This window comes from Borostomias antarcticus (assembly GCF_949987555.1).
Source record: "Borostomias antarcticus genome assembly, chromosome: 4".
NCBI lineage: Eukaryota > Metazoa > Chordata > Actinopteri > Stomiiformes > Stomiidae > Borostomias > Borostomias antarcticus.
This window is the reverse complement of record NC_140237.1, coordinates 30,953,845-30,981,290: the sequence shown is the minus strand read 5'-3', so window position 1 is coordinate 30,981,290 and position 27,446 is coordinate 30,953,845. Positions and strand designations below refer to the sequence as shown.

Genomic DNA, 27,446 nt, shown 5'->3' with positions numbered 1-27,446 from the left:
ATGGGACGGAAAAAGATCCAAATCACGCGGATCATGGACGAGAGGAACCGACAGGTGAGTGTCACCTTCCCCCGTCACCTGCGCACGTCACCCGTCTCTGAGTCACGCTAACTCTGCACTTCTCTAGACGCGCAACTGGGCCACAATGAGGGCTTCTTTACTTTGTTTACACCGGCGCTTGCCTTGCGCAGAATACCAAACACGACGCGCGTCTGTCTGGCTGTTTAGCCCGTCGGGGGGTAATTGAAAACCTTTCAAGTGTGGAATGAGAGAGATTATTTTAGAGTCGTGGCTCATAGGAACCCATATTCATGCAGTGACACCCGTGTGCCGGTCCGGAAACCGCTGACGGCGCGATACGCGCCCGTCGGCTTGTTTGCGGCGTCACGCCGGCGCTTCGACCCTCACGTTGCTCTGCGTTCACGTTCGCCCGAGCCGGGGGGGGCGTGGCGGAACGGACGCCGAGAGGTGTTGGACGCCAGCTGCCCGGCCTCCCAGGAGTGGCGGCGTTGGCGGCGGCGGTGGTGGGATAACTGCACTGGGTGTCTTGTCCTGGGCTGGGCAGGCGAGGGAGGGAGGGAGGGAGGCGGGGCTAGGCTGTCCCAAGCCTGCGGTCCCGGCCGGGTAGCCGAGGCGGTAATTAGGGTTAGCCGGGGCCGGACAGCACCCTCTCATTAGCAGGGTGGGTCAGAGGGACACAGAGCAGCCCTCTCTCCCTGCCCTGCCACCTCCCAGCCCGGCCGCACAGCCCACTGGAATCCACTCTGTCTGTCTGCCTCCTCTAAATATATCACCCCCACCCCCGACAGCGCAACAAATACCAGCCTGTCTAGACCTCTGTCTTAGCCTCTGGAAATAGGGATGCGGGCGGAAAGAGCGATCTGGATGTGTGTATCTGCCCGTGTTTATATTTGGTGATGGCGTGTAGCTGAGCCTAACCGTTTTTTAACTAGGGCGTAGAAATAGCAACATCACACAGTGTGCTGGACGAATATACTTTACCGTTGTGCGTTGTCACGTTTGTGTGAAGAGAGAGTGGACGTTTGATTTGAGTACATGCAGTGGCTGGCTGGAGACCTGCACTCCAGCACGCCTTGTTTTTGCATTGTAAACACGTTAAAGCCTGCGCTTAAGAGGGAGCCTGCAATGACCGTGTGTCATTTTCCACCGTGGAAGAAGTACAAATACACCACTGCCTCGCACAGTCTGTTGTGATTTGTGTATCTGTGTGAACTCGTCAACACTGTAAACGAGGGAAACCTCAGTGATTTACGAGTATAAATAAAAGTTTGATATTAAATGAAATGAACAGTTCCCCTCTCTCCCTGCACCGCCGCTCGAGAAAAACACTTGACGCTCGTAAACGGAACAGTTTTCGTCGCCGTGTTCCTGCTACTGTAGGTCACATCCTCTGGAGCTGTCTCCACGCGCCACTGTTGCTAACGGGGGGTGGGTGGGTGGCGCTTTCAGTGGGTTTGTAATAAGTGTTTGCGGGTTCGTAGATGATGAGGGGCTCGCCTCCCAGACTCGCCAGCGCTGCCTGTCTGCCGTCCCCAGGGGAATCAATATTAGCATACTGGTGGTGTTGTGGTGACAAGCATGAGCTCGATCTGTGTGGACGCCTCGCAGGCAATTAATAACCCGGGCATTAAAGGAAAGAATGCCGAAACTGAGCTGCTGTAACAGAGCGATATGCGGGGATGGTTAAGAGAAGTCCCCTCATTTGCATAGTCTTTTGAATGGGTTCGAATACATTCTCGACCTTGAGGTATTTTTTGGAATAACTGAGATAGGAGTTTGAAATTTGAGACATATCCCCAATGCAAATATTTATGTTAATGCTAGGTAGGATATGGGTTAATCTAATACTGCAGATTTAACTTTAAGCTAAGTGTACCATTGCTGTATGTCACTCCAAAAAATGTAGAATTATTCTCATTAGTACATCAGTATCGGTATCTGCTTCAAAATACAATTTTAAACCTTTTCAAACTCTCCATTTCTCTCATCAACACATGCAGTATCATTTTGCGACAGTCCAGCCCTCCTACAGAAGCTCCTCATCAGAGATTCTGCTGTGTGCTGCCTCAGTCTTATGAAATATGAAAAGAGGAAGTGATGTCATGCATATGATGCTGCTCCTCACAGTCCCCCAGCTAAAAGCCCCTGGCCAGGCCTGGAAGTGGCACCCAGTCTTTACTAACCACAGCGCTAACCCAGCACTCGCATGCTAACGGTTACAGCCTACAGCCTTTACTAACCACAGCGCTAACCCAGCACTCGCATGCTAACGGTTACAGCCTACAGCCTTTACTAACCACAGCGCTAACCCAGCATTCACGAGGTCAAGGTCAAGGTCAACTTTATTTATAAAGCACGTTTAAAATCAACCGAAGTTGCACCAAAGTGCTGTACAATATATTAAATAAACTAAAACAAAAAACAGAATAAAGTGCACATAATCACAGAACAATAAAAGGACAGGACACAAAACAGGACAAGGGATGTAGGCTATCAGGCCTCAAAAGCCAGTGAAAACAAGTGCGTTTTAAGCTGAGACTTAAAGCTAATAGCCTAACAGCCGATGTTACAGCAGATTTCATGTCGACAGTTAGCACGCCCAACACAGAGTACCAGTTTTCATGGACATTGTATCTTCCTCTATGTAACACATACTGTATACTGTAGACATAAAAATATGTAAATTATTGTTCTATCGATAAAAACATCTTATTGTACTGTAGCCTTAAGTCCCTCCCCCTCCCAGCTGTGAGCTATCAAAATGAAGTCAAACGTTCAGCAATGGGAGGGGTCACTGGGGGATGATGTCCACAGGTGTTATGAAGCGGTATGGTGAAACAATGCTACAGCAACAGTAGGCCTGTGAGTCAGCCAGCGTAGTCTATGACGGCATGTTAGCTTTACTAGTCACAACACAGGCTTTTAGTGGACAATGAGTCAGGAGGCCTGCTGTTGGGAACCTTTGGAGATAAGAAGATGACCTAGCTATTGCTTATGATTCAAAGAGCGTTAACACGCCGAGAAATGGATGAGGAAAATGATCTGTTTGTTAAGAGCCATCAATATTGATGCTTTTGATGATAGATAAGTTGAGCACCGAAAATCCCTCCGGTCTCACCCTGGGGAGCTGATCTGGCCAGAAAGGGTGGAGTGATGTCAGTCTGTCTGCCCACCCCCTCCGCCCCCAGTCTGTCTGTCTGTCTGCCCACCCCCTCCGCCCCAGTCTGTCTGTCTGTCTGTCTGTCTGTCTGTCTGTCTGCCTGCCCACCCCCTCCGCCCCAGTCTGTCTGTCTGTCTGCCCACCCCCTCCGCCCCAGTCTGTCTGTCTGTCTGCCCAACCCCTCAGCCGCCAGTCTGTCTGTCTATCTGCCCACCCCCTCCGCCCCCAGTCTGTCTGTCTGTCTGCCCACCCCCTCCGCCCCAGTCTGTCTGTCTGTCTGTCTGCCTGTCTGTCTGCCCACCCCCTCCGCCTCAGTCTGTCTGTCTGTCTGTCTGTCTGCCCACCCCCTCCGCCCCAGTCTGTCTGTCTGTCTGTCTGTCTGCCCCTCCCCTCTGTCTGCCTGTCTGTCTGTCTGCCTCCCCACTCTGTCTGCCTGTCTGTCTGCCCAACCCCCCGTCTGTCTGCCTGTCTGTCTGTCTGCCTGCCTGTCTGTCTGCCTCCCCACTCTGTCTGTCTGTCCGTCCGTCCGGAGTGTTAATCCGGGGGATAGCTGGCGTTCTCCAATCACTGTGTGGCGATCATCTTAAATGCAGCGCCCTGAGGGGATGTCTGTTGGATGAGGTCAGCTACCGCCTGCTCTCTATGGCTCACTGTTCCTCCCAGGAAAGAGACCATTTCCTGTCCCCCCCCCACCCCGTTCGCTGTGACACAGACGCCTTTGGTTTTATCCCCGACGAGACACCGGCCTTACCCCCCCTCGGCCGGTGGCCGGCAAAACCATCAGACGGGGGGGGGGCTTGCGCGGGGGGCTTGCGCGGGGGGCTCGGCCTCGGACTTCAGCGGCCATCTCTCCGGCTTGCCGAGCTGCCGCGACCGGCTCTGACACGACCGTGGTAACGGAGCCCAACGGTGACGAGTGTGGCGGAGGGTAATCTCAGGCCGCGCGCCGCGCCCGGCGTATCTGCGGTTGGTCAGCTGTCGCCGGGGCCGGGAACCAGACAGCCTGTCCGCTCCGTCCTTATCAGGGCCTACTGCTGAGCCCTCTCTCCCGGGCAGAGACAGAGGCTGCACAGCACAGCTCCGCGAGGAGGAGGAGGAGGAGGAGGAGGAGGAGGAGGAGGAGGAGGGGAATATTGACTGTTCTCTCCATCCTGGCAGAGAGAGATAGAGAGAGAGAGAGAGAGAGAGAGGGGAGAGAGAGAGAGAGAGAATGCAATTAAAGATGGTTTCTTTTTCTTCCCTCCTTCCTTTACTCATTAGTCTCTTTTATTCTCTCTCTCTCTCCCTCTCTCTCTCCCTCTCCCTCTCTCTCTCTCTCTCTCTCTCTCTCTCTCTCTAAAGCGTAGGGTCATGTTACATGCGGATCAATGCATTGACTGCAGCTCTTCCCCTCTCACCATCATATTTTACTACTACAATAATGCCTACTGTGCAACTCTTCACATAGGACTCAGCCGACCTCTCGTTGTCAAACAGCTGACACACACACACACACACACACACACACACACACACACACATACACACACACACACACACACACACACACACACACACAGAGAGTCAGCCTTACTGGCCGGACCTGTACGAGCGAGAGGTGTGTACGTGTCCCCGCGAGGGCTCTGTAGACTGTAGCTGTCGAAGGACAAAGCGATCTTTATCAATATCTGTCAGTGCCGTAGGCCTGATGTTCAGCATCGCGGTCACCAACCAGCAGAACGCCGGCTGCTCGGGGCCCGAGGCGTTTTGCGGATCTGTGCTCTCACTGTAGATACATTTGAGATCGTATCGCGAACGCACATCAACGCGCCCCTCTTGTTCTACACAGCGGAACTCGAATGTGAATCCGGCTGTGGCTCAGTGGTAGAGCGGGTCGTCTAATGATCGTAGGGTCGCCGGTTCGAATCCCGCCTCCTCCTGTGCATATGTCGAAGTGTCCTTGGGCGAGACACTGAACCCCAAATTGTTCCCAATGAGCAGACTAGCGCCTTGCATGGCAGCTGCCGCCATTGGTGTGTGAGTGTGTGTGTGAATGGGTGAATGAGAGGCCAGTCCTATTGTACAACTGTGTAAGTGCAGACCATTAACTACTGTATTTGACCATTTACTATGCGACGCCGTCCAACAACGGTGACGGCTCTATTAACGCACCGTACTCACGGCTCTATTAACGCACCGTACTCACGGCTCTATTAACGCACCATTCTCACGGCTCTATTAACGCACCGTACTCACGGCTCTATTAACACACCGTACTCACGGCTCTATTAACGCACCGTACTCACGGCTCTATTAACGCACCGTACTCACGGCTCTATTAACGCACCGTACTCACGACGCAGTATGTTTCACTCGTCTGCCTCTATCTCCGTCTGCAGGTGACCTTCACCAAGAGGAAGTTCGGTCTGATGAAGAAGGCGTACGAGCTGAGCGTCTTGTGTGACTGTGAAATCGCCCTGATCATATTCAACAGCTCAAACAAGCTCTTCCAGTACGCCAGCACGGACATGGACAAGGTGCTACTGAAATACACAGAGTACAACGAGCCGCACGAGAGCCGGACCAACTCAGACATCGTGGAGGTGAGTGGTGGAACTTGTCTGGATGCTACCGGCATATGAGCTCATGTCATAATTCGGACAATTTAGCACAGTTGTACAATAGGGAGCATCTCTGTGTTAAGATGGTGTTGATTGGAAGACGCACCCCAAAGGCACTAAAAAGCAAACATCTTTTATTTTCAAAAGCAAAGATATATTTTCTTGGAGACTACAGTCTTACACAGTATATTCACCCAATGAATCAGTAACCAACCAAAACCATGGCAACCTGCCCCCAACCGTGTTATTCCCCATGCCAGAGAGAGAGAGAGAAAGAGAGAGAGAGAGAGGGGGGGGGGGGGAGAGAGAGAGAGAGAGAGAGGGGGGGAGAGAGAGAGAGATCACCTTGAGGAATAAACTAATGTACTGTAGCTGCTTAGCCCTCTGCAACACATACTTGTTTTTTTCTTTTATTACACACATATTCTTCACTTTCCCATCACCATGAAAACCCTCCAATATACTGTGTACCACTTGCGAATGTGGCAGACTTATAATATCATCATAATATCAGGTAATTTTCTTTTCACGGTTACTAGCTACTGTAAGATTGGAAACAAATGGGCCAATGGGAGAAGAGTCATGCTTCCTTATCCTCTACACGTGTCCTTATAGTGACAGTACTGTAGAACATGCTGTCCTTAAAGAATTCATGTTCTCAAACAAAGATAGTTGACTCACTTAGGGTATACAGCTTGGTCAGGAAATACCAGCTACAACACTTCAACTGTGTACTGTTTCAATGCTGACTTTCATACGGTACAAGACAACACCCCTGGCTGCTTAGCTCAACATATTGCTCTCTCTCTTACTGGAAAACATGGGTCGAGTAGTCAAACAGACTCTGTCACTGTAGTCTCTGACACATGCTCCTCAACTCTTAGCAGATGTTAGCCAGGTTTACTGAAGACCACTTCTGTGGTTTGTCTATGTCATGCTAAGTTGTGTCATCATGCTGACGTTGGGCACTGCTGCATCATGGTCCCAGTCCCAGAGCAGTCCTCACCTCTCTCAGATTGCCTCCCCTCCATTAAACATGAATGGCCAAGATGACTCACATTCACGCTGTTTATGTAACTCTAATGCAATGTTTGCCTTACTGAGAGTTTTCTGCTCAGGCTGTTGCGCCCTCACAGCCAAGAACCCAAGAATTCAGAGGAAGCAAAACCGAATTTTGTTTGTTTTCAGTGTCCCTCCTGACAGTTTAAACTGGCAATGTCTTCTTCCTCTCAAAAAGTGGAGTTATGTTGTGTGTGGTTTTGCATGGTTACATGTCATCTTAATGCCTGAATACAAATGATTCTGGAGTGTATTTTTGGTTTGCTGCAGGCCAGGTTATTACAGCGTGTATGAAACAAAAAATGATTAGTAGATACTATAACACAATTTGTCCTTGTCTGCAATTTGTCTCAAATGTGAAAAGCTGTGCTCATAAGCGTACTTTGTTCTTTAATCACGATTGGTTTCCTCATTAAGAGTAGGTTGGAGTTAGTTGGAATGAGTTGTAAAATAACACTTCCTCCCATTGTTCAGACATGGTTCACATGCTGATACTGTAGTTACAGTGGGGATGTCAGGGGATGACTTGAATTAAACTGATCTTGGCCTTTTAAACAGGACATGACCCAAATTCAAGTTCTCATTCTCTAGCGAGCAGTATGCCAGAGGGCTGCTTTACGGAGAATGGACTTGCATAAATGGATCATATCTTGAGATCTACATTCATATGATATATTATACTTTCCTGGAAATCATAAATTGATGCCAATGGGAGATTTGAGATGCAAGTCAAGCAGTGTGTGTTAATCTCTATCTCAAGGTTTTTTTTGCCCCATGCTGCAAACCTACAGTAACGTTACAGATCATGAGCTGCTGTACTGCATAACTTGTTTATGGAACGCAGCATGTAAAACCCACAATGAGACAACAGCCACCTGTGTCACCTGTGTCATCACCAAAGGTCATTAACCAGAGATGAATTTGCCTGTATCAGCCCCTGATTTGATTATACTGCAACAGAAATATGAAAGAGCATCCATAGTGAAAGCACAGAGTGTAAAGTGAGAGGTTGTATTTTACATACTGGTTATGCTATTTGCAACACTCTGCCATGGCATTTGACTAGCTGTGTAAGCAGATATCGGCCTCACTTCTAACTCTACAGATCCCTGAATGAACTTTTTTTTTTTAAATCGACAGATCTAACAATCCAACATTAGGATACAGTATGATAGTTTATCAGTAAATGTCTCAGATTTTTACAACTTACAAGAAAGGTTCACTGGAGGTTAGTACATTCCATCTTAGACAGCATGATTACCGTTTTCAATTTACAATTATTTGGCAGGAAGGCTGATAAAATGTCTTCAGGCAAAGACGGTTTTACTCAGTGAAATTCTGTATTAAAAGCCCATATGGAACAGATAAAGTTTGAATGTCAACCTCAATGCAAGTGGTGAGCCAGAAGGACAGCATCTTCTATAATGAATGCCATTTAGGTACGTTGGCAGGAATGAACACAGTGTCCAGACTGCTCAATTAGTGTGACTGATCAATTGGTCTTGTCAGAGTAATGAGACAGAGGTTAGGTTTAGAGGAGTTGAGTTTCACCAAGAACAGAACATCCACCCAAGGTATGCAATGCAATCACTTGGACAACATACGAGCGAAGAAGATAAATGGGAAATATAATGACAAATGAAAACTGCAGTAAACTGTAACCAAACTCCATGGACAGGGTGGCTGATTGTGTGATTTAGAACATCCCATTAAACAAAGTCAGGTTCAGCCAAATCATTCATAAACTACTTTCTAAACAAATTCTCAATGTCAAACACATTTATACATATCGGAAAAAAAATGTAAGTAAAACATTCTTGATTTTCAGATGTACTGTTTTTACTCATTCGGAGTTGACTTCGGGAACTATGTGTTTACTGTGGATCTTTCATATGGAAGTGGGCCAGGATTTCAGCCCCCTTGGAAGATTTATTCCCCTTCATCAGAAAGCAAGCGGTGCCAGGGTTAGCGTGCCGCGTCGTGCCCTATCGATGTCTCTGCCACCCCAACTTTGGGCAACAAGCCAACTTCTAAAGACTAATCCAGAGAAGAGAGGCTTATTTTCACCAATGACAACAAAGAATCTAAAGATTGTGATTTGAAAACACTTAATGTTACCACTTTACTTATTATGGTAAGAATCTAGATTCCTTCAGTGATCCGATAAAGCCAGCTCTGTCATTTGAGAAGGCTGTAGGAAGGGATAGGCATACTTAGCTGCACTGCTTGACAGTTTAAGACCGCTTTCAAAGTAGGTTCAACCCCAAGTATTTTCTGGTCTTTAATGTGTGCCACGCTGTAAGCCAGTGATCTCATGATACACATACAGGAATGGGCATGATTCCACTTTGGACATACCCTCCCGAGCAGTTTTATCCGAAAGGTCATAAGTCCTAGACTCCTACAGTACATAACATTATAGCAAAGATAATGGTTTAGTACCTGCAAAAAAAAGGGTTAATGGAAATATATAACCCTGTTCCTACAGTATAGTTTATCTACAAAGAAAACGTTACATATACCATGCTGCATTATGTGATCGGATAATTAAAATACTGTTATATAAACTAGAACAAGATCACAATAAAGATTGTGTGCCAAACTTGTAGCAACAATGTTTTTATTGGACACATAAAACAAAAGTTTGATTTATATTTGGCCTATGTCAATCAGTGTATCTCTCTATAAAGAGAGCAAATGTGTCTGTGTGTCTATCTTGAATACAGTATCTCTACAACCAGCCACTGTGTTGATATGCGACTGGTGTAGCGTATTGGTCAGGACCCAAGGATGTGCATGTGCCATGGGTGAAGTTGAATCAGCAGTTCTCGGCAGGCCCCATGCCTGTAAAAAGTAGTTCTGCACAGCAGGATACACTCCGGGCATCCGGTGCCACAGTCAAACTCATACCAAAGGGCGCCTTACAATGCTATCATGAGCTAGCTAGCTAGCTAGCTACAGATAGCCTGCTGTTAGCATTCTAGTTTACTGTAGGAATAAAGAAAGCACAAAATACCTAGCACACATAGTTTGTTTGATATACATTACAACGAAATGTTGTAAGCTAGTTGTCATGTTTATCTTTCCACTTGATAACAAACGGGGCATACAGTAGGTTTACAGGGAAGATGGAAGCTAGCCAGCTACACAGCTTGAATATAGGACTATGCTCCACTGTTAGCAATACTATGGAGACAAAGCCTTACACAACCATCATAGAACCACATGCTTTTAGTCTAGGGTGACCAGACGTCACGGTTTGTCCGGGATTGTCTCTGTTTTAAAGCTGGGTGTCCCGAGTCCCAACATATATTTGTAAAACACTTAAATGTCCCGGTTTTCAACATTCACTATCAAATTGTCCTGGTTTTTCTATTAGGCCTACTAAGAGCCTGGCTCCAGACCCTGAATCTGAATTTTGGAAAAGCTAGTCAGCTATTAAATAAAGTAATGAAACAATATGGCAATTCACCATTCGCCATGGACTTGGTTACTGTTGCTACGCCTGTCAAGCTTTCGCACCTGGCATTAGCCTTGCGTCACCGGGCTCTCCTCAGGGGAGAGCTCTTCTTGGTTGCCTGGTTTCTATTCGCTGCAGGCCCCAGACTACCCGGTATATTCAAACATGGCCATAAATTGTATTTTTCTATCACGAACAGTTGAACTAAATGTGTTGCAATAGTGAGCACGTCGTTCCTGCCTGTGTAACATAAACACTGAAATCACTGATTCATAATTATAATAATACATCATAATTAACTGAGATTATTGATGAAAAAAACACATTACGGACGACACGTGCTAACTACAGCTGATGTTAGTAGCTAACTACAGTTGACTGTAGGACTGCTGTGGACAGAGTTCTAAATGGTCATGCTGACATTCAAGTTAGTTCACTAGCTAGCTAGCTACTTAAATTTGAATGCAACAGGGGACCTCTGCTGTCATGATGCGTTCAAGCACAAACCGCTCTGGTGGTTGTTGTACATTATAGCCTACTATAATGGAAGGACCACTCTCTTTTCAACGGGCATTGCACTAGTTTTTAGGGATTACAGCTTTTGATAAATGTCTCAGGTGAGCAGTGACATTTGAGCCTAATCAAACATCAATGCTATTGACAGTGGGCTCAGCGCCACGTGTTAGTTTTAACGGCGCTATGAAGAATTTAAGGCGGCCAAAATTGAGATTAATATTTAAACAGCATCACAGTGATTTCTGTTTGCACGGGGACATTCTTATGTTAACATACAGTATTTATTTGATCACCATCCTGTGTCACCCACTCCCTTGCAACATGGCTATCAGAACAAGTACTCAAATATCACAATCACAACAGGATTTCTCTGCTTCTGTTACCTTGTATTATATTCTGAACTGGATATTGGCAAGTAATTTTAAAGATATACTCCGCCAAGCATTCTGGGCCGGTAACTATTTTTATTGACCTGCAAAGCAGGACAGTGTAATCACACATGTTAGTGAAAAAGATGAAAATAGAGCTGTCAATGTCCACTAATAGCGCGCAACAACAAGAGCTTGAGGCGCTAGTGTCTGGGAATGCAGTCTGTCTTCTATATAAAACCAGCGGTGGACATGAGGCCCATGGTCAGGCTGGACTGATCGGGCCACGCCTTAAGTAATTAAGGTCCAGTTGCTTGGATGGAATACCAGAGGAGTTCTGTCACTGTCTTGATCTCTCTCTCTAATCCAGGTCTTGATTACGAAAATCACCCCGCTGCAGATTCCTCTACCAATCATCCCAGTCATTATTTGTGACCCATATTCTCAGCGCTCACCTGTCTGGGACAGTAATATAACCCAAGCCCAGTTATTTAGTCGAATAGGTGTATCATCAAGTAATACACCTCAAATTTGGAGAGGGAGAAATCAGATGTGGAGTACGCCGTTCTGCGTCCACGGATTTTAATAGAGTTATCTGTCTGTACCGGGAGGCATTGTCACATTACAGTAAGCAATGGCCTGGCTGGGCGCAGGTTTCAGGAAGGATTTGCACTTCCCAGAACTCATTGGTAGACAATAGATCTCTCTTTCCTCTGTGGGCATGCACTGTGCAGGAGCCCGGCAGCTGACAGCCCGCTGAAGGCCCTGCAGGATCGATGCGTACTGAGTTATGGGGAAGATGAGAAGTGGAGGGGAGCTGTGAGATCTGTGTTAACAGATGTCATTCCCCGTCCTGCAGGGCAGTATAGCTGGACATCACGTACTCTCCCTCCCTCTCTCTCTCTCTCTCTCTCTCTCTCTCTCTCTCTCTCTATGTACGGTTATGACTTGGCGTCCTATGAATAACTCAACCTAACGCGGGCACGTGGATGATGGGATGAATTAAAAAGAACACAAACTACAAACTTCTGTCTCTCTGGCTGTGAGAATCATAGCTGTGGGCCTGCAGGGGTTTTATACTGCGGTCAATGGAGGCTTCCTGTCAGTGTATCGATCATGCCAGACTGAGAGCATTAGCAACCAGTCTAAACACTGGGGAGTGGTATCGAGTTGAATTCATTTACATCAGGAATTAAGTCGGGTTATTGAATAACTAGGGTCTCAATTTAACATGTTTTGGTCCAATTCCTTATTTGTAGGTTTGGGTTTTGATCAAACGTTGTAAAGATCTGTCAAGCTTACATCACAGTAGTCACCGAGATAGCAAGGTGTTGTTTTCATTCATCGGCTTTTAGGAATGCAAATAGCACATGCGCGCGCGCACACACACACACACACACACACACACACACACACACACACACACACACACACACAGACACACACACACACTCTCTCTCTATCATTGTGGCAGACAGAACATTTCTGTGTGTGCTGTGCCTCTACTTGGACAGATTGATTGTGGGTCGTCCTGTTCTATCTAGAGTGCACGGTGTTACTTTCACATCCTGGCCTCTATGCTCGCTTTCTCTCTCTCTCTCTCCCTCTCTCTCTCTCTCTCTCTCTCTCTCTCTCCCTCTCTCTCTCCCTCTCTCTCTCCCTCTCTCTCTCTCTCTCTCTCTCTCTCTCCCTCTCTCTCCCCCTCTCTCTCTCTCTCTCTCTCTCTCTCTCTCTCCCTCTCTCTCTCTCTCTCTCTCCCTCTCTCTCTCTCTCTCCCTCCCTCTTTTCCCTCTCCTCTCTCTTCTCCTACACAGTCTTCCTGTCCTCTCTGCTTCTCTTCCTCTTTCTCATCCTCTCTTCCTCCATCATTGTCTCCTCACTCGCGCTCTTATCGAAATTCTTAATTGTACTCATGAATATTTCATAGGCCAGAGAGAATGGAGAGAGCGGAGCGGGGACAGAATGGAGGAGGAGGGATAGAGGGATAGAGGGATAGAGTTTCACCGCTCCTCAGAGCTGAGAGATTTGGCTGCAGCGAGAGGTCAAAGAAAAGCACACACAAGGAGAGGCTGTGACTCTTCCAGAGTTCCCAGTGACATTTCAATGTCGCTCAATGATCACATCAGTATCAGCATTCCTGAAGTCAGCATCGATCAGAAATGACATTCCTTATAATAGAATAATGAAAAAATGTTTGGCTGAACGATACACATACTGTACAGGGTTATTTTCCAACTGCAGGGACACAGTAACAGGCTCTTTATACAAACTCGTTTGTTTTTATTGCCCTTCTCCACCCTACTAAATAATAAACTCTGAACCAAATCAAATGTTGTTACAGGCATACAGTATAGTAAAAAAAAAATGCAATGAGGCCTATTGTATCACTCCTGTTTATGTGACCGATAACCCAGTCTGAGCGTGCTCCTTGAGGAACAGGATGATGATGTGTGTGATTATTTAGACTATCATTCAGCTATCTTGAATTCACATTTACAAAACATCTCGTCAGCTTTGCCACAGAGAGACAGTATGGCTCCTGCTTGCTCTGCTAGTACGGTAGAAGAAGGACTATAGCCAACATCTGACTTACCGATCACCCCACACCTCCTCCCAGGCAATCCCCACCCCGCACCCCGTGTTCCAGTTTAGCCTGTCTCTATCTCTCTCCCTCCCCCTCCCAACCCACCATCTCTAAGGCAGAGACAGATAAGAACACTGCACCTCCAACCGCTGACTCTCATGGTGACAGCAGTCAGTTTGGGCAGGAGGGGCAGGCTGTCTGGAGATAGACCCCAGAGAGAGACTATACGGTAGCTAGCTAGGCCCTCGACCTGCAGCCCAAAGGAGATTAGAGCTCAGAACATTTAGAATGTTCCGTACTTGAATCATCTCAATATAAAGAAGTTCCCATGCTGGTCATGTGGTGGCCATATTACTTTACGTTGTTAAAACAGCCAAGAGACAGGAATGAAACTGTCTCTCTCCACCACATGAAACTTGTCTCTCTCTCTGTATTTGAAAACTCCTGCCAGCAAACTGCCCCATTAAGTCTTTTATACTCTCTCTTCATGAGTTATTAAGACCAACGGGGAAAATTATCCACGTACACTAACCGCTCAAGCATCCATGTCTGTCATGTGAGCGCAGTCCTGAGAGGGTGTCTCATCGGTCGGTAGCCTTCAGGGGTTGACCAGCCAGGTCCTTGTATGGCCGAGGGGCCGGGCTGGAGACCTCCGGCAGGCCACGGGGACACCGAGGAGATGACAGGTGCTGGAGAGAGAGGGACACCTGCTCCGCCATTTGCTCGTTGCGTCTGTTTACTGGAGGCAGTAGGCACAGGCTGTAGTAGAGACAGAACGTGCCCAGACATGTGGTGTTCAAGGCTGAAAAATAAAAGGGGGCTACTGCTTTCGCTATCGAGATAATGATCATCTATAGACGTTTCAGTGCTACCGTACGAACAGGAATGCAGCATATTGTACACAGTTCCACTTTCTAGGACAACAATTAATAATCTGTGGACCTCGGGGGTGTTTATTGGCCACACGTGACACACACAGACACATGTGAGCGAGGGGCGACCACACAGCACACACACACACACACACACACACCACACATCTTCAGTGGTCGCATACAGTAGTCGCATAGAAAGGACACATTTGTTTTCCACTATACCTCTCATCCCTCCAACACAAAGTGCCTCTTAATGTAATGGGATATTGGATATGAGATAGGAGATAGAAGCTCTGGATGGGGTTAGCAGGGCTCAGATGAGGCTCCGGTGCCTTCGTCACCCAGTTGTCAGATCCGTGATACGGCAGCAGATGATTAGTGCGCCCCACGCCTGTCCTGGACGTCACCGTCGGGCAGGCGGACACACATTGTGTGACTAGTCCCTCATTAGTGAACAGAGCCAGACCCCGGTCCTTTTCCTATGAATTCCAGCTGAGCCCCAGAGAGATGGTCATTACTGCAGTACGGATGCCCTGGCCCTCTGGAGCTCCTAGGCAGAGGTCACTGAACACCTGGATAAGGGCCGCTCATATGTGCCTGAATGAAAAGACTTTTGGTGACGCCCGCTTTGCCATGTCTAAGGTTGATAAGGATTGTATGATTTTTGGTAGCACTTTTATGTATGACATGGTGAGGTGACACGATGGTGATATAATTCAATCATCGACACAACTCATCGCCAGGTTTTTATTTGTGTAAACCCCCCAAAACAAACAAACAAACAAGCAAACATGCATGTGCAGTACAGTGTGTAAATGTCCCACATTTTATTTCAGAAATTAAGAATCAAAGGCCATAATGACTGTGCCAGTCCTGAAGCTGAGGACTGTTTTGGCCACAGCCCTGACATGGATGAGCGTTTCGGCAAGCTAAACGAAGAGAGTGCTGTTATGTACAGGCGCTGTGGTGTAAGTACAACCTCCTTCTCTTCTCCGCCATTTTGTGTTGATTCCCTGTCTTTTATGTTGATGTCCACCACAGGCGCTTAACAAGAAAGAACACAGAGGCTGTGATAGCCCGGACCCCGATGCCTCCTATGTCCTCACCCCTCACACTGAAGAGAAATATAAAAAGATTAATGAGGAGTTTGATAATATGATGAGAAATCATAAAATCGTAAGTAAATAAATGGAATGTTTTTGCTTGGCTTCTTGGCAAAAAGACAAACTTTTCTCCCTCTCTTTTTGTTGGAATCTTTTTTGCATTGTTTGATCTCTCCTGCCGACTGATATCAGTTACAAGCAAATACGGTATGACAGCATTCAGCAAGTCATGACTCATTGTGTTGGCTACACACCCTAACAAGTCCCCTTTCCACCAAAGAACAGGTGATTTTAGGCCAACCATTATGAGCATTGAAAATCCATGGCCAATGTTTATCATGTTTATTGTGGTGGACAATAGTAATGCACCACAGTGTTTTGTGAGTATTTTGTACTGGTTATGATGAGAGTAGTACTCCCCTTTGTCATTATTAACCCACTAATGATGTACAGTAACTAACTAACTAACTAACTAACTAGCTAACTTCATTGCACTGTGTTTGGAATGTTCTGCTGATCCCTCCATATGTGGGTGGAAAATGCATGTCAAATGTTTCACATTGGGCAACTATCTCTTCATTCTAAATCTTACTGTAAAGTGTCAATGTCCATATCTGTATTAATTCACGTGAAATATTTGTTAAATAGCAAATGCTGCGTTCCAGTGGCCTCGGGAACTGGGACTTTCCTAGTTCCCCAGCAAAAATCGAATCTGGAACGCTCCCTGAACTGGGATCTCTGCCATGTTAACTGACCCAACCACAGCTGCTCACGTCAAATCAAGATGGCCGCTCCGCGTATCAACAATAAGTGAAAGCTAACTTGACTAGAACTACAAACACTAAAGTGGGTTTTTCGCCTTTTGATTCTGGAACGCAGTCAACTCGGCTGTGACATCATACTCAGCTCGGAAGTCCTACTTCCCGGGCAACTGGAACGCAGCATGACACATTGTTTACCGATGACCAATGTTCTACTACAATAACGACAATGTGATTCGCTGGTCCTGTAACTATGCTCTTACAGTATGTGGCTTCTGTTCAAATCATATTTTTCACTCCCGCTGATTCTCCGGTGTTTCTGTCGCCCCCTCCAGCCCAGCGGACTCCCCCAGCAGAACTTCTCCATGCACATGGCGCTGCCCGTGTCCAGCCCCAGCAGCCTGGCCCAGGCCTACAGCTCCGCCGGCTCCCAGCAGGCCCTGGCTGCAGCCAACCAGGCCCTCAGCGACAGCGGCATGCTCCCCACGCCTCACGGGCAACTACACAGGAACGTGTCCTCCCCCCAGCGTCCCCCTAGCGCTGGAAACGCAGGTTAGTGTGTGTATGTGTGTGTGTGTGTGTTTGTGTATGTATGTGCGCCTGTGTGCGTACACTTGCCCGCATGCGCTCGTGCGCACCGCAATGTAATTGAATTACACGACAGCCTTTGAAAAAATGCACTCGAAAATCCATCTCCACCCCAGTATTCGGTGGCTCCCCCAGAAGCTGTGCCCGCGTGTGCCCAGAATGCAGTGCTGCTGCTAATGAAGCGTGCTGCGTTTTCCTGCTCCGGCCGCGCGCCTCGCATATGGGCGGGCGGCGGCCTGCAGATGGCTGATCCGTTCGCTCTGCGGCTCTCCCCAGGTGCCATGCAGGGCGTCTCCGACCTGGCACTGCCCAACGGATCAGGTCCCGGCGCCGGCCCAGTGGGTGAGTCCCTCGGCAAAACCCCCCCCAACCCATTAGCTCTGTGGCCTGAGTTTGTCCTGACAGAGTTGTGATGTTCAAATCACCTTTTTAAATCCTCTTAGCTGTGGATTTTATTTCAGTGCATTAATGAGCTGAGTTTCCGAGATAATCACTTGATATGAATCCCCAAAACAAGCTTTGAATGTAGTCGTTGTCATTATCGTGAAGCGAAGTCACACACTTCCAAAGCTTCAGCTATTTGTTGATAATGGCTGATAGTACAAAGTGAGACGATAGCAGCAGCTGTCAGTGTACCAGCCTCTATGCTGTCCATGCAGTGTCACACCGTCAAGGACTCGGCCAAGGTCACTGGTCCAACTGTTCCTTCCTGGCAGAGACAAGCGTCAGTGTCATCTTTACTCTCTAGTGGCCTGCTTTGCCTGAGTGTGTGTGTCTGTGTGTGTGTCTCCTAGTGTGCGTATGCTAGTCTATCTCTATTGACAGTTCAAACGAACACATTTCCTAGTGTATAAAAGAACCACCAAACCGGCCAATAATTATGCTGTCCAAATGGCCGTCTCCCAAGTGAATTATCAAGAGAACCGGGGAAGAATCCTTCCACTCCAGCCCTGATCGTGTTGTCAGCACGTGGCTCTCCACCAGTAAACATCTCCCGGGCTTCACTGACAGGTGCACCTGTTTGTGTGATCCCATGCTGTCCTTATATGGGCGTCTGGGAGTCAGTCTACATGTGGCCTGGACCTCCGGAGCTCTGCAGGCACGCTGTCCACGTCAGGCCTGTGACCCGCCTGTACACAATGCTCCCGATGGCCTGTCACGGCCGGTATGCGCCGTCCAACAGACGGGGGGTGGCAGGTGCACGCGGCGGGTTAAGTCCCCACCGGGGGCGGTGTTCAGTCCGGGCCGTGCCTACCGGTGTTAACGTCTGGTCTGGTCCATGTGTTACCGGTGTTAATGTCTGGTCTAGTCCATGTGTTACCGGTGTTAATGTCTAGTCTAGTCCATGCCTACCGGTGTTAATGTCTAGTCTAGTCCATGCCTACCGGTGTTAACGTCTGGTCTAGTCCATGCCTACCGGTGTTAACGTCTAGTCTAGTCCGTGTGTTACCGGTGTTAATGTCTGGTCTAGTCCGTGTGTTACCAGTGTTAACGTCTGGTCTAGTCCGTGTGTTACCGGTGTTAATGTCTGGTCTAGTCCGTGTGTTACCGGTGTTAATGTCTGGTCTAGTCCGTGTGTCATCAGTGTTAATGTCTAGTCTGTGTGTTACTGTAATCCCACAACAGCAGCAACCCCCCTTGTCCTGAGCAACCTATAGCTGTGTTCTCCTGATAAGGACGTACAGTATGTAGGTAAAGTCTTGGTCTAACAACTACAGTGTAGTTCTGAAAGCCCAATCTGCATATGAACTCAGCTGACCTGACAGTGTCTGCTGGTGTTCCTCATGCTGATTCACAGAGGCAGGAGGGCTACAGACCCCCGTAGTGCCTCGGGGCTAGAGACAGACTACTCGCCCTTTTTTTACCCAGCGTCCTCTGCCGCGGGTTAACGACCCACAGCCCTCCGACTCCATCGCTCCATTTCTCTCTTTTGAAATCTGCTAGACAGGGAAAGGCTTTTACAGGGTTTCTTTGTGAAATCTCTAAGAAGCATTTAAGATGGTCTGCCTGTGGCATGCAGGCTGTTCTAATTGAATTATGGATTCAGCTAAGTGTTGTGTCAGGCCAGATAGGGCGGTTCTTAGAGGAGTGTTACAGTAAAGCTGAAATGGCCGTGTTAGTTGACATGGTGCCTACGTGTTCTGTAAATCTTAGCCAAGGTTGATCATGAATTCCTGAGGAAGATTTTGCGCATAGTAAATACACACAAGTAAAACACTTACATATACTGTACCCTATTGTTTTATACATATTCTGGTGCACAAATTACATCACTTGACTTTCTACAATACTATTACAGGACTACCCTCAATGTTAATTTCAATCTTATTTAAATTGTATTTTGATTATTCTTTCTTGCTTGCTTTTTCTTCCTTCTTCTAAAGACTGGGAACATTTGCCCTCTGTTTATGCATAATTGTTTTTATGAACAGTAGCCTAAACTGAGCGCTCATAATCCTTCATCTAGTAACTTCCCTAGTGACTTGGCCTTTTTGGTTATTTACAAAGCTCTCTTCCTTCATGGACACCACATCTTAAACCATCGGTGCCACGATGAAACTTCAAGTGCAAAAAACTCAATAATTCAACGGTATCTCTTAAAAAATACATAACTGTACGTTTCCTGTGTCCACTCTTGAGACCGTCAGTGAAGTGAGTTGTTTTCACGGAGATACGCCGCATCTGGGACCAGGCAAAGCAGCAAACATGTTTTGTGAGAAAATAACAAATATGCCAAGGTGAAAATTGGACCCAAGTGTCAAGAGGTGTTTGTAATACAGCCGTTTGGTACAGCCCGGGTTGGAGGTATAAACAGCAGCTAGCGGTATGGTAGCGCTTAGGCGTAAGGAGAGCATGTGTTTCCTCCGGAGCCAGCCAGCCAGTGCAGAGAGGTGGGGCTGCTATGACTGATTGCCTGCTTTCCTCTGGACGGCTTCCATGCGATGACATCACCCCAGAGTGATCATTATCAGGGTAGACTGACACACAGCCTCTTACAGTAATGCTAAGCTCAATCTAGCCTGCCCATCCTCCCCCTGCTCAACACAGCCACCATGGCCGCTTGGCCCGCTGCCCTCAACTCTGTTTACTCTCTTTGTCACGTGATGCGGGCCGAGCAATTTGTGCACTTATTTTTTCAAAAACAAACGGTCATGTTGTGCACTCTCCGCTCCGTCACTGGGACCAAATGATATAACAGTACTGTTCGGATTGATCTCGGTTTGTTGAATCTTCCTGTGAGAAAATGTACACGTTTAGCAATACAGCGGACTCCCCTTTGTCAGTGTGGGTCCTTTTCTGCGGGCTGACTGACTGGAATTTGTTCTCCATGCCGTGGGCACTCCACATACGCTCGCAGAGCTCAGACAGGAAATGGGCTGTGTTAGGTGGGCACAAAAGACTCGCATGAACAGAATATTTTGTCCTTGAAACATTGCTCAAGAAGCCAATCGTATTCATGCTTAATTCATGAGCTTTTCACAGTAATAGCTCTATCCAAATGACCTCCAACAGTAAAAAGCAATGTATTGTTTGTTGTTTTCCCCCCCTCAAATGCCAGAAGTCCTGAGAGAAATTCAAATGACACAGAATGAGCCAGCAGATGGCCCCTTGCGTCAGATGTGAAAGAAATCCGAGTCGCACGACGTCGTTTGGCATTCCACCAGGCATCCGGAGCATTCCATTGACAGGGGTCTGAACGCGGTGTGTGAAGTCTCTGGGGAGTGTCAGCATAGCCGCCTCGCTCTCCACGTCTGACCAGCAGCTGCCAAACGCACAATGGCATTCTCTCAGAACAAACGAACAGAATTACCAGGTTCCACCGTCATCTTTCCCCCGACTGTGTGCTTCTGAATAACTCCCCAGCATTTCATTTCTTTATTAGATTTGAATGTCACAAAACAGCATTGTGGGATACTCTATGAATAGTACCCAGAAACGTTAGCAGTGATTACACTGGCTGTCAAGTGAATTGGAAATGGCAATTGTAAATGCATTTGTCGCTGTTCTTTTGGGGTTGATTTTTTGATGTGGTGGATGTGATGGACTGGCTCTGGCCCTACAGATGGGAGCGTGATTCAAAGCCAACAAAGCATGACACACAAAACAGTCAGTTTCTAACCAGGCAGGAAGTGGACCATGACTGTACATTTTGCGTAAGGTCCTTCATCATCCTTTTTCCACAGTTCAAATAGGACTGCCTTCAGCTCAGCAAAGATTCAGCTGCTGCCGGCTTCGGTTCTTTCCACATTGTAACATGCTGTTGATGTGTGTGTGTGTGTGTGTGTTTGTACAGTGAATGGGTTCGTGGGCAATCCCAGTGGGAACAGCTTGGGGAAAGTCATGCCAACCAAATCCCCACCACCTCCCGGGGGCAGCTTGCCCCTCGCCAGCCGGAAGCCCGACCTGAGAGTGGTCATCCCTCCGTCCAGCAAAGGCATGATGCCCCCCCTGGTGAGTGTGTGCCCGTGTGTGCCCACGCCCTGGCGGCCATTATGTTACAGAGGTCTTATGAACACATCCCCAACGAAAGACCATAACGTGCAGCTGGGAGGGGCAGAAGGTGAAACGTCACAGACAAACAAATTCTGCACTTTTCATCTTAAGTCAAAATGAGTCTGTTGCCGTGTACTCTTATAAATATAGAGTTGGTGCCACGCAATGGTGTTTATGGTGATGATTACGGTATGAACGTGATTATCGTAATTACACTGTAAAATCCCTCTCACCGCACATAGCACCTGGGGCCATGTAAACCTGTCAAAACCATGTGTCAAAGCTCGGAAGGGAAAAGAAACCAGAGGTGTTTATGACTCAAATCTTACAATTTCTTTCAGAAGCTGCATTCCTCTGAGGAATCACGCAGGGGCATAAATATGGGCGAGGTTACCTGAATGTTCAGTACCCAACACGCTCAGGGTATATATGGCGGGGGTTACCTGAATGTTCAGTAGGCTACCCAACACGCTCAGGGTATATGGCTGGGGTTACCTGAATGTTCAGTACCCAACACACTCAGGGTAAAAATGGGCAAGGTTACCTAAATGTTCAGTACCCAACATGCTCAGGGTAAATATGGCCAAATTTACCTGAATGTTCAGTATCCAACATGCTCAGGGTAAATATGGGCAATATTACCTGAATGTTCAGTTCCCAACATGCTCAGGGTAAATATGGGCAATATTACCTGAATGTTCAGTTCCCAACATGCTCAGGGTAAATATGGCCAAGATTACCTGAATGTTCAGTATCCAACATGCTCAGGGTAAATATGGCCAAGATTACCTGAATGTTCAGTACCCAACAGACCAAAAACAGGAGTAGATTATAGTCTGTATGCCAAGATCTCTAGTTAACACATAAATGTTGGATAAACGTTACTTCTGCATAGCAACCTACAGTGCTGTACCTCTGCCTGTTCCTGCTAGGAGGTACAGTACTGTTGAATGTCAGTTTCACTGCTGTACTGTATGTCACAGATATCCTTTGGAACAGGTCAGCTACAACTCAGACATAATGTACAGTTTGTATTGGGCTGCAGATAGCCTACTGTTAGGTCATAATGCCACTACATTAATCACACCTCACAGACACAGAGGGAGAAAGGTTGGCGATCGCTCTTCATCCCTGCTGTGTCTGTGTTCACTCTTTGCCTGTGTGTGTGTGTGTGTGTGTGTGTGTGTGTGTGTGTGTGTGTGTGTCTGTCTGTCTGTCTGTCTGTGTCGGTGTCGGTGTGTGCGGTCTTGCTGGTCTCTCATCCAGAGTGCTACAAACTAGTTCCTGCTGTGTGTTATATGGGCTTGTAGGACAGGTTCTGACAAATCCCAAGCTGTTTAATTCACACACATACACACACACACACACACACAAACCTTTATTTTTTATTTTTTTATTTCTGATAATAGTTAGTGCACAGTACAACCCCTCTACTGTAAATACTCCCTCATAAACATAGGCCTCAATTGAATGAATTGCCAAACGGCACACACCACACTTATGGGTTCATCGGCTGAGAGCGATCATAAAAAGCGTCCCATAGTGACTGGGATCAGCCGTAAACCTGTGTACGGACAGAGAGCTCGGGGCGGGTTCTGAGTCCCCTGTGGATCCCCGTGCTCCTGCGTCTTGTTATTGATCCACCGCTACCCCTCCCACCCCTCTTCTCAAACATTGCTCAATGGTCCCCAGGATGTGAGAACTCCTAGGCCAGGAAACCACACGTTGAGACTGTTTTCATGCCTCAACCGGTACAGTAGCATGCTTTATAGCACGCCTGTTGCGGTTGCCCTTTCGGGGTGTGTTTCAGTCGACCTGTAGCTAGTTGTTTCCTGGTGGTTATATTTGGGTAGAGACAGCAGTATTGAGCAGTAGAAAAACATGGACTGAGGCACAACAATAACAGAGGACAATGACCTTTGTAACCATTACACCCTCTTTCTCTCTCGTTCTCTCTCTTGAGCAGTCAGAGGAGGAGGAGGTGGACATGGTGAGTTGGATGGGATGCCTGTGAGATGACATGTTATTGAAACTCCCTTTGATCAAAGCATGCCAACCGCTCTAAGTGATTGTAGAACTGCATCTAGGTTATTAGCAGCTTGAGTATGTGTATTTAGTTTGTAATAGTAATAATGTTTCCTTCCTATCCCCTGTCTGAGGACACATAGCAGTTAATTTGGTCCTGTTTATCACGGTGGTGTCACCAGCGTGCCTCATCGCCTCTGAGTGAACGGAGACGGAAATGAGAAGACATTATTTCGGAGGGATAAGATATTTCCTGTTAAATCCTTCAACAGATATCCACCCTAACTGTCACTGACATGGGGGTTTTCCAAGTTTTGTCTCGTTTGTTCCTCAAAAGAAAAAAAAGCCTCTTAACCGCTGGGATTATGTCACTGACAATGATTCCTTACTTAGTTAGAAATTCTCTTTCAGTTCCTCTTCTCTTAAAAAAAGAAAAAAGATTTGAATGACTTCATTTGGGATGATCTCATCCACAACAAGACACTGCCTTGAATGATTTCATCTGTATAGAACGCGTTAAATAGTCAAAGGATTCCAATATGTAAAAGTTACATTTTTTCTTATTGTAACATTAAACACCCCATAAAGGTTTACCTAGGTAGCTGGAAACGTGTGATACAGCATTGCATGATTGTGAGGTCTTTGTTGTGGTTGAATGTTGAACTTGCATGCCTTTCTCTGTGTTGACAAGTTATTTTTGGAAGGTGCTCTAGTCCTCACCTCACCACATGTCAAAATCCTTTGCTGCCCAAATAGGAACAATACATTGCAAAACTATTGATTCATTAATTTTACCCACATGGATATTTCTATTCATTGGACTGTGGATAAACTGTGGACCGATCAGTGTTAGTCTACAGTACCTCAACCCAACTCTAATCCCTATGGCCTAGCCCTAGCCCACTAGGGAAAGCCACATCACAAAATAAATTCAGTTTCAATATATCCTATAGCCTATCACATCACTGATAATTCCATTCAGCTAATGTAAATCCATACTCCCTGCATGTATCAGGCAATGTCTGCCCTTAATTTCTATGCTTGTATTTTTAAAAACCCATACAACAAAAAATAAGCTTTCTCACAGGGTTAAACTGACACCATGTGGTGAAAGATAGTATTGCAGTGCATCATGTACCAGATTTTCACGACTCCTTTGACAGACTCCTTTGACAGTCATCGGTTACGCCTTCCGTTTGAAGTTGACACTGAATTAATTTGCTAAATGACTGACACTTCACTCTGTCTATTCTTCTGAAGAGCACTCAGAGGCTAAACAACAGTTCCCAGTCCAGCCAACCCCTGACAACCCCAGTAGTGTCAGTGGCCACGCCCAGTTTGGCTCCACATGGACTGGCCTACCCAGGCATGAACTCGGCCTACAACAATGGTGAGCCACCTTGAGACATACCCACAGAGTCATATTAACTTTACCTGCCACGCCATATGTCCATCACAGTCTGCCATTCTCCCATTGATTCGGTATGTTATAATAGTATTGCCTACTTGCCTTTGTGTTTCTTTAGAGTACACCCTGAACAGCTCCGAGCTCTCCAGCCTACAAGGCTTCCACTCTCCAGCTGGCCTCTCCCTGGGCTCCATGTCTGTATGGCAGCATCATCAGCTGGGCCAGGCGGCCCTTAATTCACTGGTGTAAGTAGCTCCTCTACACCATAATAATAATAATAATAATGATCGCCAGTGATATTTGGGAGAATGACTAGATGATTATGCTTGAAATCAATGGCAGGTCTGGAAACCACATACCTCAGGGCTCCAACCTCTCCGTCAACACCAACCAGAACGTCAACATCAAGTCCGAGCCTATTTCCCCGCCCAGAGACCGTGTGAACCAATCAGGTTTCCTGGCCCAGCACCCTCCTCCTCTTCAGTCCTCCGCCTCCTCCTCCAGACCAGAGATGGGGCGTTCCCCTGCTGACAGCATCAGCTCCTCCTGCAGCTCCTACGACGGGAGCGACCGGGAGGACCACCGCCCGGACTTCCACTCCCCGTCGTTGGGGGGGCTGGCCAGGCCCCAGGCGGGCGGCGAGGACAGGGAGAGCCCCTCGGTCAAACGCATGCGCATGGAGAGCTGGGTGACATAGGACCTGTCACACACACACACACACACACACACACACACACACACACACACACACACACACAGAGTCTCACGCACACACACATACGCACACACGCACACACAAATGCACACACGCATATACACACACACACACACACACACACACACACACACACACAGTTAGGTTGGCACAGGAAGTATACAGCATGCAAGGAGGGGTTTTTACATTATTATTATTATTATTATTATTATTTGCTGATTTCTTTCAAGAGTGAAGTTCTTTGGAGAAAGTATTGGACATAGTCTTATGATAATTGTTTTCAATCACCTTTTGGGGATAAAAAAGATGTCCAGGTACTTGCAAGCAGATTTGTCCTATTTGAAGATAAAAGTTTTGTTTTAGATAATAGATTGATATTGTGGTCACTGCTGTGATCTCTGGCACTTACAGTACTTGTAATTTTTGCAAGATACGGCACACAGATTCAAAAGAAGTGAAAGATGCGTAACTAGACTGAGTTTCAGGCCTGGAGTCACTGTGTCTGCAAAGCCAATTGTGTGACCTCATGACTTGTTGCATTACACGATGAGTTTAATTAGATTCTATCACATGCTATTATCCTGGGACTTTTAAAACATGAAGGGATGACCATGAGAGGAGAAACTAAGCTAGTTTCTTATCCTCTCGTTTTTTTCCATTGATACAGTCCAACTTTAAAGCAATACATCATCTCTTTTCCTTTCCTGTCAAATATCAATTTATTTATGTCAGCCAAAGCAGTGTGCTGATTTTTTTATGTCATTAGTAAGTGTTTTTATAATTTACACAGAATAAGACATTATTTCAACTAGATGTAGATTCGAGATTGAAAGCCATGGACACTTGCTGTTCTGTATGTATATTGAACATTTAAAACGTTTTTGTTATGTATATAGTAACTTTAATATATACAGTATATATATATCACCTTTGGTGTATGTACCTATATTGTACCTTCACCAGATTTTAAAAAGGTATATTTTTGTGGATTATTGCCATGTTTACAAGGCATTGTCCTTTTTGATCAAGTATTCACTGGGTAATATTTACTATTTTGTTAAGTAGCCTATGCTGTTTGCTCTTCAAAATAGGAACTTTACTGAGTTGGTGGGTGGTAAAGTATGTTGAAATATACAATTATGGTAGCGCTATCTGGTCACAACCCGTCCAAGTTATTTCTAAGTAGGATAATTAATTTGCTATTGGTAAAATGGCCCCAACTGAGACGACGTTGGAAATATTGGCCTGTGTGCAGAAATATCAATGATAATAGGGTATTCTAGGATTTCATCAAGGTGAGCTACGTATATCCTAAAGTCAAATAGATTGACATAAAGCAGCTACTGTATGTACCTTGAGAAATGTTCAAGTAGAATAGTGTTGTTTTCTGTTTGATACATTGTTTATAAAATGTAAATGTTGTACATACATTATTGCCTCAGTATGGATTAACATCAGATTGATTGAAGTGAAATACAGTATATGTACCCACAATTGTAATTTGTTGTATTTTTTCTTCTTCTCCATCTCAATAGATGCCGCTACAATGCAAACTAGGGTTCTTGTAAGTGCTACTGATCTCAGTGATTTATGCTACATTTCATATGTAGGCTACACCTCTACAAAGCTGAATTGAGTATTGACAAGAGGGGAGAACAGCCGTGAGTAGGACAGCTTATGTGCCAGTATACGGGGACTTAATGCTGATC

General features: G+C 46.5%; 1 protein-coding gene across 2 annotated transcripts; it reads left to right on the top strand.

Moving 5' to 3' along the window:
• LOC311307963 (myocyte-specific enhancer factor 2A homolog) lies at positions 1-25,719 on the top strand (the record flags this gene model as incomplete). Of its 2 annotated transcripts, XM_084436862.1 has the most annotated exons (9): positions 1-54; positions 5,560-5,763; positions 15,480-15,611; positions 15,685-15,819; positions 16,843-17,059; positions 21,390-21,547; positions 24,875-25,004; positions 25,141-25,267; positions 25,365-25,719. In XM_084436862.1, the coding sequence occupies 9 exons, from the start codon at positions 1-3 to the stop codon at positions 25,717-25,719; spliced, it is 1,512 nt and encodes a 503-aa protein (XP_084292988.1). The 2 variants fall into 2 exon arrangements, with proteins under 2 accessions (XP_084292988.1, XP_084292989.1); XM_084436863.1 differs by lacking the exons at positions 5,560-5,763; positions 15,480-15,611; positions 15,685-15,819; positions 16,843-17,059; positions 21,390-21,547.
• Between the last annotated feature and the right edge of the window lie 1,727 nt (positions 25,720-27,446).